The sequence below is a fragment of the Triturus cristatus genome, chromosome 1_2 (genome assembly GCF_964204655.1).
Source record: "Triturus cristatus chromosome 1_2, aTriCri1.1, whole genome shotgun sequence".
Taxonomy (NCBI): domain Eukaryota; kingdom Metazoa; phylum Chordata; class Amphibia; order Caudata; family Salamandridae; genus Triturus; species Triturus cristatus.
This window is the reverse complement of record NC_140580.1, coordinates 823,335,355-823,347,592: the sequence shown is the minus strand read 5'-3', so window position 1 is coordinate 823,347,592 and position 12,238 is coordinate 823,335,355. Positions and strand designations below refer to the sequence as shown.

At 43.6% G+C, this 12,238-nt stretch overlaps 1 protein-coding gene across 6 annotated transcripts in view; it reads right to left on the bottom strand.

The window, feature by feature from the left end:
• RNF207 (ring finger protein 207) overlaps positions 1–12,238 on the bottom strand; it is a 1,105,462-nt gene that overhangs the window by 57,733 nt on the left and 1,035,491 nt on the right. For all 6 annotated transcript variants that reach the window (XM_085608881.1, XM_085608879.1, XM_085608885.1 and 3 more), the window contains one exon: positions 606–723. In XM_085608881.1, the coding sequence (XP_085465007.1) occupies positions 606–723 (118 nt within the window). The remainder of the gene's footprint in view (positions 1–605; positions 724–12,238) is intronic.

Below are 12,238 nucleotides of genomic sequence, written 5' to 3'. Positions count from 1 at the left end.
TCCCTCATGAGTGCAGGACCTCCACTACGAGTGCGGAGGCCCTTTGTAAATTAGACCCTTTGTTTGCATCACATTTTAAAATTACAAAAGAATGTGCTTCATTTGTGGTTTCCTAACTGCTGATATATTTTTAAATATTTGTGCAGGTCATTTACAAATATTACAAAAAAAAAAAAAGAATTGTGATAAAAAAAAAAATCCTACAACCGATCCCCTCAAACACCCTGACCTCAGCTAGATTTTCAAATAGGCCGGTTCAGTCAGGGGGAAAACGCACTAAACACCAATCTCCACCTTAAAAGAATAAGCAGCAGTTTGTCAGAATACATAGCCTGACATTTGACCTCTTTCCATGAAAGCAAATGAAATAAGATAAGATAGTGCTCATTGGCCGTCAGAACCTCAGCATGGTTATTTTCCTCTCCTACCTCCAGTTCCGATGCAATCAATCCTACTGGGACAAGATTTATCAGGGTAAAACTTCGAGGGCGTGATAATGAACATACTACTTGTAATTCCAATCCCAGAGCAGTAAAAACGAATTATGATCATTTCATGTCTCGGCACCTTTTTAATGCTCACTGCATTTATTTCTAGGTTTGTACCTTGGCTCGAGCCGCTCCTTGACCTTGGCGATAGACCGCACATAGGGGGCAATCTGCTTAGTGATGGTTGTCAGGTAGCTGTTCTCCTGTTTCAGCTGCTGTAGGTCGTGTAGCTGTGCTGCACTCGAGAATAAAAGCAGTATTAGTGAAATCCGATCCATTATTGATTCTTCATTAAAATGAGAAAAGATTTTATACAGAATTTATTTTGCTCGTTTGTAGCATACAAAAAATGGCAACATGTTTTGCTTTGCGGTTACATACAATGCTCATTCTGTTATGCAGACGTTGCTATATTCTACTGTCATTTATCACATTGATTGAACATTAAAATTAATGACCAAAATGGCAGGAAATCAGTGCACGTCTTGACAGTTGAAGTAGATTCAGTAACTGCTAATGGGTGTCTCAAGTGACATGGAGCTTACGGTAAATGCAGGACGCTAATCACACACATCCTTTTTTTTTAACACACTGTTTGCAGTAATAGAAATTCTACCTGCTTATGGAAGAATATGACTGATGCCATAACATGTTGAAGGTCACGTTTTCATTTTCGGCAGAATCTGGGATAACTGGAACAATATGTAAAGCCTGTGTTAATGTGCTGGGAGAGAAAACTGAAAGACAAGTAGGGCCAACCCTTTTCGCAAACGGGTACCTGGGTTTCCAGGGAGTAATTGTGAACATTGATTCTGTGCGAGTTATTCGAATTGACTTATGGTTTGGGCGGAAGGTACTGCACTATTATGGGAAAAATGATAGCAGCATTGAACTTCCTTTCGACAATTTATGCATTATTTCTGAAGAATAGAAGATACAACTGTGGAAAATGAAAGACACATCTGTTTACTTCTGAATATTATCTGGCACCATGTTGCTGAAAGTTTTTCATAATTTGGACAACTGTATGACTCCATCGGTTGAAAAGAACGTATTCATCTTTGGCAATTTTATATTCAGAAGCATTGTTTTATATATATAAGTAGACAAAGGGTGCTGATGGCGATGTACACAAAAAACGAACACAGCCAGTGAAAACAAAGGATAGTTGTGGTGTCACAAGTGGCGGAGTTGAGTCTAAGGAAAGCATGGAGCGCAACAGACTAACGGATATTTTGAACCAAGTACCTCACATACAGCTTCCGGTGAGACTGGGGGATGCCAGGACATCCCATCTTTTCCCTTATAACCATGAATGCTCCGAGCCATGAGATATTAAATAGGAGATGTAGCATTCCTAGGGTGCTACCACATGGGCCATACCCTTTCTTTGGGTTCATTTGGTTTAATTGAATCAGTCATATTTAGGGTTATGCAGATAAAAAGAGGAGCCTGGTAAATTTCTACGGACAGCATGTAACATCCAAACCTCTGCGCCGGGGGAATATAAGAAACTAGTTGCTCACAAAGAAATTAGTCTGTGTCTAGTCAGTGATGACCTGCTCCAGTACACCCCTTCCTGTTGGTGGTCTCTATCACTACCACTGTCTGAGGCTAACACTTCAGTTGCAAGTCGGCCCAAAATTCACCCCCGATATCTGTGGGTGTGCTAGTTCCTAGAAGGTTTTTTCAGGATCATTGCACTGAGAGATACGTTCCAAATAACTGCAAAAGTAAAGAGGGGACCCTCTTAACCCATGCAATACTATTTGCTAGCAAAAATGTAAGATTAAAAAACGTAAGAGGTCATTTGAAATTTGATGGAGTAGGAGCCACGTTATAAATCAGAGTGACTGCTGGCCTGCAAAACGTACAGTTCCCTTGCCTCGTTTAGTTGGACAACGAATAGTTTTCTAACTGCTTTAGCCGGCTCCACAGCAAAAATCAATGGCCCAGAAGCCTTCTACCAGAGCAGTCCAACCCCATTTAGGGCAGCCATTACCAACGTACATTTTTCTTGCCATGCTAGGCATAGCAGTCCCGGTCAGGAAAAAAAAAAGAAGGGGCCCCATATGAAGCAAAAAAAGTCCATGTGCATCAAAGCAATTCATCGTTACGTCACAGAAACAAATCACCACTTTAGTGGTTTGTTCCTGAGAAAAAAAAAACAACATGGCTAAATGGGCCACAGTGACAAGGAGAGGTACCTGGCAATCAATTTTCAAATGCCCCCCACCGAGGTCGGTGAGAGAGAGTGGAGGCCTCTAATGGCCTAGTAGGCTCTCAGATCCCCATATAGGGTCTAAATTACCTGGTTTATTTTCAAATGTGACAGTGCCTCCGGTTGGGCCGATATTACCAAAAGTGGTTCTAGGTCAATTCCACTTCCCAAAATACTATTTTATTTAAACTGTTAACTAAAGCAACCCCACAAGAAATGTAATTGGGTCGCCACTGGAGTGACACATCTCCGACATCTTGAGTCATAACTCGGGTCCATCAGGCGTAACTAATGGTAAGTCACATAGCACCATAAGAAGATTTTATAGATCACCTCCTCAGATTTCACATTGAAAGACAACTCATATGTTCTTTCACAAGCCATACCCCCATTGTTTGTTAAGGATCTCACAAACGAGATCCCTAGCCTAGTGATCCTTGGAAAACATATTATTTATGTGGAAAATCCCCCTGCAGCAGGTTATATACATAACTGTTCAGTTTTCTGCGTCGTTCTCAGTTGACTATTAATAGTCTAGCAGCCTTTTCAGAGCAGGAATCATCAGAAACATTTCATACATTTCTGCCAAGATGAAGTAGGACTCACTAATCTCATCCTCTACCACTTAGAGAAAACGTCATCCAACACCCTGATCCCTGTATTGCACTATTTCTGAAATGTCTTAGTTGACCACATTATAAGGGGTAATGTGGACCCCACTTCTGAAGTGGCAATCCTGGGTATGTAGCTTCTCAATTTACATCTAGTGCAATGCCTTCTCACAGGCCTCCAAAGTGAAATCTACATGAGTTGTCCCACCACCATTCCAGGAGCCTAGGGACACCAGGAAGGTGCTTGTATGACATGCTCACAGATATGTCTGTCCTTTCTTCCCTATGCCTTGGCCTGATGCAACTGTGCTTCTAAATGATATGTTTTTTTTTAAAGGGAATGCACACCTATTGAAATTGTAATCCGTAAATAATCCTTATGAACGTAGTTGCGTGCTCCTTGGAAAAGCGCCTTGCCCATTTGGCGCTTAAATGTTTTATTTTCGGCAGGGACGTTAAGTAGAGTTGTTTTGAATGTGGTAGTTTTACACATGCGTGAGAGGGGATTAATTGTGAACACCGAGATTCCGGATGACTTCTGGGCATTTAAGATTTGGAGGTGAAATGTTCAAAACAAATAGGCGGTTGTAGGAGCGCAGCATATTGTGAAGTTTAGGAATGCTTTAAGGAGGCGTATATTTAGGTGCAGGCAGCACGTGCGAATAGAGAGAGTAATATATCGGAGTAAAACCTGTTACAAATTAAAAATAGCTTGGGTGGTGAAAAGCTTGTATGGAAACATGGAAAAGGGTTGTGTTTCGAGGAAAGACGTATTTCAAGGGGAGTCAATGATAGAATAAGGAGTTGGCTTTCACAAAGAACTGCACGTTTGATAACGAGAGGTGCCAGAGGTTTCTTAGTTAAAGTAGCGGACCGCATCATACAGAGTTTTGACACTATGAGCACAGTAATCTGGGAATTATAAACTTGGGCTCAGCGAATTATATTCAGTTGAAATAATTGGCATGGAGCATTGCGCATTAGAAAATGGTTTTGCAACTAACATGTGTTTTCATTGTTACTTGTAGTGACCCCTGACGAAGGGCCTCATTAGCCCGAAATGCATTGGGTATTTCAATAAAAACTGCCTTTGGATGAATAAAATGCGTCAGTACGTGTTATTGCAAAGAGGTCCGGATGGGCACATGAATAGCATAAGAAACCTGGAAAAATGGCATTATACTGCACCTGTGGATTAAACGGGAGTCATGAGATAAGATTGTTCAAGCGAGTGATGACATGTTTTCAAAAAATACGAATAATTGGTGTTCATATTAACAAAGGATCACAGGTTCAGAGCGCTGTGCCTTTGGATTGGGGTGTATGTCGCCCCATATTGTTGCTTCTAAATGATATACCTGCAAATGTGGTGCTTCCACGCACCTTTTGCACAGAAGAGTGTCTATCAGTTCCCCAGATTGCTATCCTGGACAGAATGGCCTTGTCAGGAAATGACAGTGAGACAAGTATCGAATAAAAAAAAACATATCTTTAAGGAGTATTAGTGTCTTAGGCATTACTATTAGGAATGCCATTGAGATAACCATCAACATTACTTGCAAGCGTTTGAAATATTGCATAAAGATAATGTTGGAGATTATCCTCCGTAAAGAGGTAGACCTCGATCCCACAGCATTTTATGGTAGTAGGGACCCACCTAAATGCAACAAAGTCTAGTAAAGTAGGGTCAAGCTCACCGGGAGGGTAAACTTCCTCCTTGCTTGAATTAAAGACCAGAGATCTCTCAATATTGGTTGACTAGCTTTAATAACACATGGAGTCCGGTACAAGGTTCTTGCACATACAGCAAGACATCATCCATGGACAGTGAGATTATTGACTCCACACCATTCACTGCTACTATGCCGCTACCCTTTCCTCCCTGCTCACAGCATCCAGTGGTTCCATCAACAAATTTAAGATCAGTGGAGACATTCCAGCCCTGCCTGCTGTCACGCTGCAAGTTAAGCAATTATGAACCAACACCAATCATCACCTCAGCCCTTCTATTCAATATATACATGAGTTGTCTCAGTGCTACCAGTTTCTGACCAAACCCCAGACGCTCCAATAGTTGAAAAATGTACACCCAGAACACCAAATCAAATGATTTTTCAGCATCAAAAGTGACCACAATTTACGATGAATCAGAAGTAGCACCAGTGATCCAGTTACATCGCCTTCTTAAATGACCTTCCAACAATCTGCTCGGTAGAAAACTCATGTGATCCCAGTAAACCAGCCTCATCATTCGTGGGGCAAACCTATTAGCTATTACTTTCACCAGCACCCTGCAGTTGGTATTAATTAAGAACAGAAGGTAGTATAACCAGCATTCTCTTGATTCCTGAAACGACTTATGCAGATCACCCCGAAATTCCTCACCTTATGATTCTGCATCTGTGCACATTGTTTCCTGCAGCCCAATTACCACTTTATCTCTCATTTCAGTGTGCTCGTCCCAAACCTAAAATGTGATAGTGTCCTGCCACTGGAGAGAGGTCACTAATAATCCCTAAAGATTATATAAAATTTTTAACTGCACCCCTCCAGGGACTCATCTCCCTTACAACTCCATGTTTTCTTCCTGTTAGCTTGCCGAACAGGCAAGTGTCGCTTCGCTGCCAGCCCTGCTTTTCAAGGGCAAGGGACATAATTAATCTGTTCCTCTTTTTTCTTCTATATTTAGGGAGTCCTGCTGAGTAGGTATCTTTATTCTTGTTAGATTTATGTGATACTGCTGCACGATTGCTCCTCAGCATTGAAAGGTATCAATCTCCTTTCCGTGAGCACCTGCGATCCCTTAATTCCCTGTTCCCCATTGGTACTCATTAGTAAGGTTACTGCTTTTCCCCTCTTTTTTCAGTTAATTTTAGCTGTACTTTTTGTTGTGAAAAAGAAAGCAACCGCCTCTCCAGGCAGAGTCATAGTGTAGTCAATGTTCTGAGGGGTGGTGGGGCTCCTTGGCTCCGGTTTATATCCAGTGTCCTGGAGAAGCGGCACTTCTGTGTAAGAAGATCCCGGAAGTGAATATGGTTAGAGCATCGCTGCTTCATAAGAGAGGACAGGGATCAGGAAGAGGAGTGCTGTGGAACCTGATCATGAGTTCTCAAACTCTTTTTCCACATCAGCAATCTTCCAAAAGAAGGCATTTGGCCTCAGATGATAGGTGTCCTTCTAGTGCCCACAAGAAACAAACATAGCATTCATGACATTCTCATTATCATGATTGTAAGTTCAGGTTTAATGCCGATACACCAATTATGCTTCCCACTCCTGTATTCATTCATTCTGCCTATTTGCATTAGATGATTGAAGGTAAAGTAAAATGCTGTGAATGAAAAGTGATTTCCAGTCTCTGTTGAAGTGCCTATCCTGTCTCTTGTTGCTCTCCTGTCAATAGATGACTCATGGGCAGCTGGAGATACAGATGACCCCAATTCAGCAACAGATACAGATGACAATATGATTATAGAGGGAAAGGGGTGTTACATTAAGAAGGAGATAATGGATGAGGTTGATTCCCATCTATGTGGCAAGATGGGATTTCCTGATCCTTCAATTGCATCCACACAAAAAGGAGTTAACGTTTTTGCTCACCACTTCTCCACAGAGTGTCAGGGTTTTCCACTGCACCGGCATTCCCTTCAGGTTCTGTTGCCAAAAAGCACAAAGCTTTTCTCGTAGGTAATTGGTCACCTTGGACCGGGTCGAATTCACAAGTTCAGGTCTACTGCAATGAAGCATGGGTCTGACACAGGGACCAGGATTGCCCCAGTGAGGAGTATAGTTTTCCTTCCCAAAGTCCAAGTCCATGCGGGGAGTCTCAGCTAGAGCTTCATGTTGATGAGGACAGCGAGGGGGTCATTGTTGGTGTGAGGAGCAGGTAGCCTCTGAAGCTTTGTGATGGCAGGCATCGCAGACAGTTGTTTCTTGGTCTGAAGAATCTGCTTGCTGTCACAAAGAGCCCAAACATCTGGATTTTAACCTGGAATTCAGTAAAAGTACACTCTGTTGTCAGCCAAGGGTCCAGGAACTGGGGACACCTCTTGGGGAAGAGGACTCACTCCAGTAGAGGCCAGCACCAGGCTCAGGCATGTCTAGTTGGTGTTTGTCAGCTGAACAGGGGACAATCAACTGACCTCTGGGAGTCTTGCAGTCAAGGCAAATAGGTCCAGTCTTCCTTCTTCAGACAGCTGGGCAGTCCTTCTTCTGACTCTTCCAAAGGTCCAGGAATGTTCTGATGAAAGGTTCTGAAGGTGCTACATTTATACCTAGTGTGAACCTTTGTGTGGGGGAAAATCCCTGGCCTACTCCCAAACTGGTTCTGGTCAGTTCAGACAAAGGCAGGAGTAGGCCTGGAGTCAACCTCCTTTGTTTGTGTTGCAGACATGCTCATTTGGAGTGTAATCATGGTAGGGCACAATTCCTCCCCAGCTAGCCTGTCAGGAAGACCCTTTCCCTCCACAGCAGGCCTTTTTTGTCCCTATGTCTGGAAGGAATACACAACGCACCAAGGGAGAGAAAATTACAATCCTGTGACCCTAGATACTGTCAGAAGTGCACATTTGGCTTAGGCAGAAAAAGTCAACTTTCTAAAAATGACATATCCAGAACAGTTACGTAAAATCCAACTTTATCATTAAAGAGGATTTCAAATAAAATTCAAACGAATGGAAGAAGCCTTTCTCTATCTGTTCCCAAACAGTTAAGTATAAAAAGGTAACCCAATGTTAGCATATGGGAGAGACAGCCTTGCTGCAGTGAAAAACCACTTTAGGAGTTTTTCACTGTCAGGACAAGTAAAACTTAAAGACGCATGACCTAATTTTTTAAATACCATGCACTTTGGTTTAGAAGCTTTTAGCAACTACCTTAGGGGTGGCTTACAAGTATCAAAAAGGAAGGTTTAGGCCTGGCAAGAGGTTTATTTTGCCATGTGAAAATTGTACTTTAAAATGTCACTACAGATTGCAGTGGCAGGCTCAAGAGATTTTTTACAGTGCTGCTTCAGTGGTTAGTACAAGGAGTGCTGCAGCCCACTTGTAGCATTTAATGTGCAGTCCCTGGGTAGAGGTACTACTATATACTAGAGAGAGACTTACAAGTAAATGAAATTTGCCAATCAGGTGTAGGACAATTTTACCATGTTTTCAAGAGAGCGCACACACACTTTAACACTGATTAGCATTAACATTAGCAGAAGTAAATTGCATAGTCCTAAAAGCCAACACAAACTGGGTACAGCAAAGGGAAGGAACAATCTGGGGAACCCTGCAGAGACAGCCTGGCCTAACAGTTAAAGGCAGCCATGTCCAGTTTTATGTTTTTTCCTCATGGCCTGAAGTCAGCACACCAAGTAAGAACAAAGATCCTAGTTCCATTGGCATTAATTCTTCACAAGGGAGGCATCAAAGTCCTTTTGTATTTAGATGACTAGCTAGTTCACAACTCCACTCTTCATTAGGCCTTGCAGGCTACACATCAAGTTTGTTCCCTTCTGGCAGTGCTTAATTTGTAAAATATTAAGTGCCGGGGCTCTGACCAGGAGGTCACTGCAGCTTGCACCACCCATTGCCCTTGTCATTGCTGTCAAAACAACTACTAACCATCTCTCCTGCCTGCAAGTGCGACAGTTCAGATTATTCCAGGTCCCCAAAGCTAAAGGAATAGCAGGGGAGGCAGGTAATAGCAATTTAATGTATATTATATTCCTAAACAACCGTTGTTCTGCTCATCTCGAAATTATATGAGCAACGCCACCATGTGGTAGACTGTTCCAAGTATGGTGTTGACAATTAGGTGCCGGACACCGGAAGCCAATTAAGTGCCGGTGCTGAGCACCGGAAAGCACCGGCTAAAATTAAGCACTGCCTTCTAATAATCTAAACATAGAAAAAGACCACTTTGCGCCCAATCAGCAAATTAACTTTACCGGTGGTAAGTTTGACTCATCAGCTGAAAGAAATTCACTGCCTCATGATCAGATCCTCAAACTTCAGACGCATCTCTGATCGCTTCCAAAATGTCATCTGTTCCAGCTCGACTTTGGTTACAGATGCAATGGGACATAGCAGCATAGTGTTAATAGTCCCTTGGGTGAGATGCTACATAAAAATGTTGGTTCACCAAGTCCTGATCCATTGGCTCCTAATATCACTGGACTTTGAGACTGATCCTAGAACGCTCACTTACTCCAATGGTGGCTTCATTCACAGAATCTCTCCAAGGGAGTAGCTCTGGTTCCTCCAACCACTCTGATTGTGAACATGGATGCCAGCATGAAGGGTGGTATTGGGACTCTTGGGCAGACCACTAGAAAGGATCTTTGGTAAAGAACAAAGCTGGTTCATTCCTTGACCTGGCAGAAGTCATCAGCCATCCTAAAGGCCTTGCTTCACTTTGCTTCTCTTCTGGTTGGAAAGGCAGTTCCTATATGGACAAACAATCTAGTAGCACATTTATATTTGAATAACAAAGGAGGTGTTCAATCCCATTCCTTGACATTGGTGGCTCATCAGATATGCGCTTTGGCAGAAATTCACCTGCTATACCTGACAACAAGTTACATTAGATGGCATAGACTATTTGAGGGCAGACTCTTGGAGTAGACATCTTCCTGTCCCTTGTAGATTTCTCAATGGAGGAGAGTTAGTTTGGGAAATCTCTCTCACATTTGGGTTGCCATTAGCAGATCTGTTTACAGGCTCCCCCAATGCTCAGCTTCTTCTAATTTTATCCAGGATAGGGAATCCTAGGACAGCAGGATTCAATGCCTTTGACTTCTCCCTGGCCTTGGGGTATTCTCTTTTATTTTCCTCTGATTCCTCTTCACAAAATTGTGTCATTAGTAGATCTGTTTACTGGCTCCCCAAAGTTCAGCTCCTCCTAATTTTCACAAGATAGGGAACCCCAGGGTAGCAGGATTGGATGACATTGACTTCTCCCAGGCCTTCGAGTATTCTCTTTTCTTTTCCTTTGATTCCTGTTCCAGTGATTGTTTCTACTTCAGATACAGATGGAGGGGATCAGATAGTTCTCATAGATCCTGTATGGCCCTAGAAGTTATGGTTATGAGATGACAGTCAGTCCAGAATGAGTCCTCTGTGTGTCCATAGACCTCTGATGGCTGCCCTTTTCTTTGTCATTTCTTCTCCACCTACACTTGAAATTGAGGCTTATGTGTTTTCGTGTTTCTCCTGAGAATGCTAATCAACATTCTCATAGGCCATTGACCTTTGACTCACATTATAAACACTGGGGATCCTTTGTTAAATGGTGTCATTCCAAACGTCTGAGTCCTTTGTCTGGCTGACCCATTAAGAATTCAGGATTTCTGATGAGAGGGAAATTTCTTGGAATTGTGAATATTTTCCCTCAGATGTCAGCTTGCAGCCTTTTGTGCCTTCTACTGTCCTTTGAGTGATCCGGGAGCTCTGCTTGATTTGACCTCTGGTCCCCCTGAGTGTTTTTTTATTTTCTGATGTAAGGTTTGTTCCTGTGTCACAACCAGGGACTGTCCTATAGCTCTGAAGGCTCTACAATTTGCCCCGTTTGAGCCTTAGCTCTTTTGAAAAAAGTTCTCTGTGTAGGTATTTTTAGGTCTCGCCTAGCTATCGCGTAAGCGATCGCTATGCGAGACTATAGTAAGGGGCTCCCAAAAGCGGATTGCATGGCGAGCACGCGCACAATTACGTGCATCGTGCCGCCATGCAATCCGTTTGGCATCGTACTTCAAAGGGTCCGCTCACCCGCCTGGAATGCGCTCCCCCGCCCCCGCCAAGCGCGGGCGCCACGCTCCGCTGGGCTTGTTGTTTTGAAAGAGCAATAGGCAGCGCACAACAACAGTTGTACACAAATAGCGGGTCCGCCGTTGTTTTCTGAACAACAGGATAACGGAGCAGGAGGACGATTGTTGGCACTGAGGGAGGTACCTGGACTCTACACCGGGATTTGCAGTGAACTCTGTGATGCCTGAAATCGCCAACAGCCCACATGGGTCTCACTTGGACTTCCAGTCCCATAATGCCTTTGAAAATTTGCACCTGAGCATAATTAAATAAAAGAAACAAAAGAGGGAATATACTGGTCGAGTCAGTGTTGGTGAGCCAAGGGTGCAGCCTACAACCTTTGAAAAAGAGCGTCTGCTTGAAACGCGTCAGGGAACGGCTGAGACGCAGTGTGAATCTGGGACTTCCCTTGATCATTACTGGTCTCCTGGGAGTGCGGTTCAACTAGGGGCAACTCTCTTTCTTCCCATAAATACGGCCTGCCCGGTCGGGAACTGACACCACCGCCGAAGAAAAAGCGGGTCCGCCGTTGTTTTCTGAACAACAGGATAACGGAGCAGGAGGACGATTGTTGGCACTGAGGGAGGTACCTGGACTCTACACCGGGATTTGCAGTGAACTCTGTGATGCCTGAAATCGCCAACAGCCCACATGGGTCTCACTTGGACTTCCAGTCCCATAATGCCTTTGAAAATTTGCACCTGAGCATAATTAAATAAAAGAAACAAAAGAGGGAATATACTGGTCGAGTCAGTGTTGGTGAGCCAGGGGTGCAGCCTACAACCTTTGAAAAAGAGTGTCTGCTTGAAACGCATCAGGGAACGGCTGAGACGCGGTGTGAATCTGGGACTTCCCTTGATCTTTACTGCCCTCTTGGGAGTGCGGTTCAACTAGGGGCAACTCTCTTTCTTCCCATAAATACGGCCTGCCCGGTCGGGAACTGACACCACCGCCGAAGAAAAAGCGGGTCCGCCGTTGTTTTCTGAACAACAGGATAACGGAGCAGGAGGACGATTGTTGGCACTGAGGGAGGTACCTGGACTCTACACCGGGATTTGCAGTGAACCCTGTGATGCCTGAAATCGCCAACAGCCCACATGGGTCTCACTTGGACTTCCAGTCCCATAA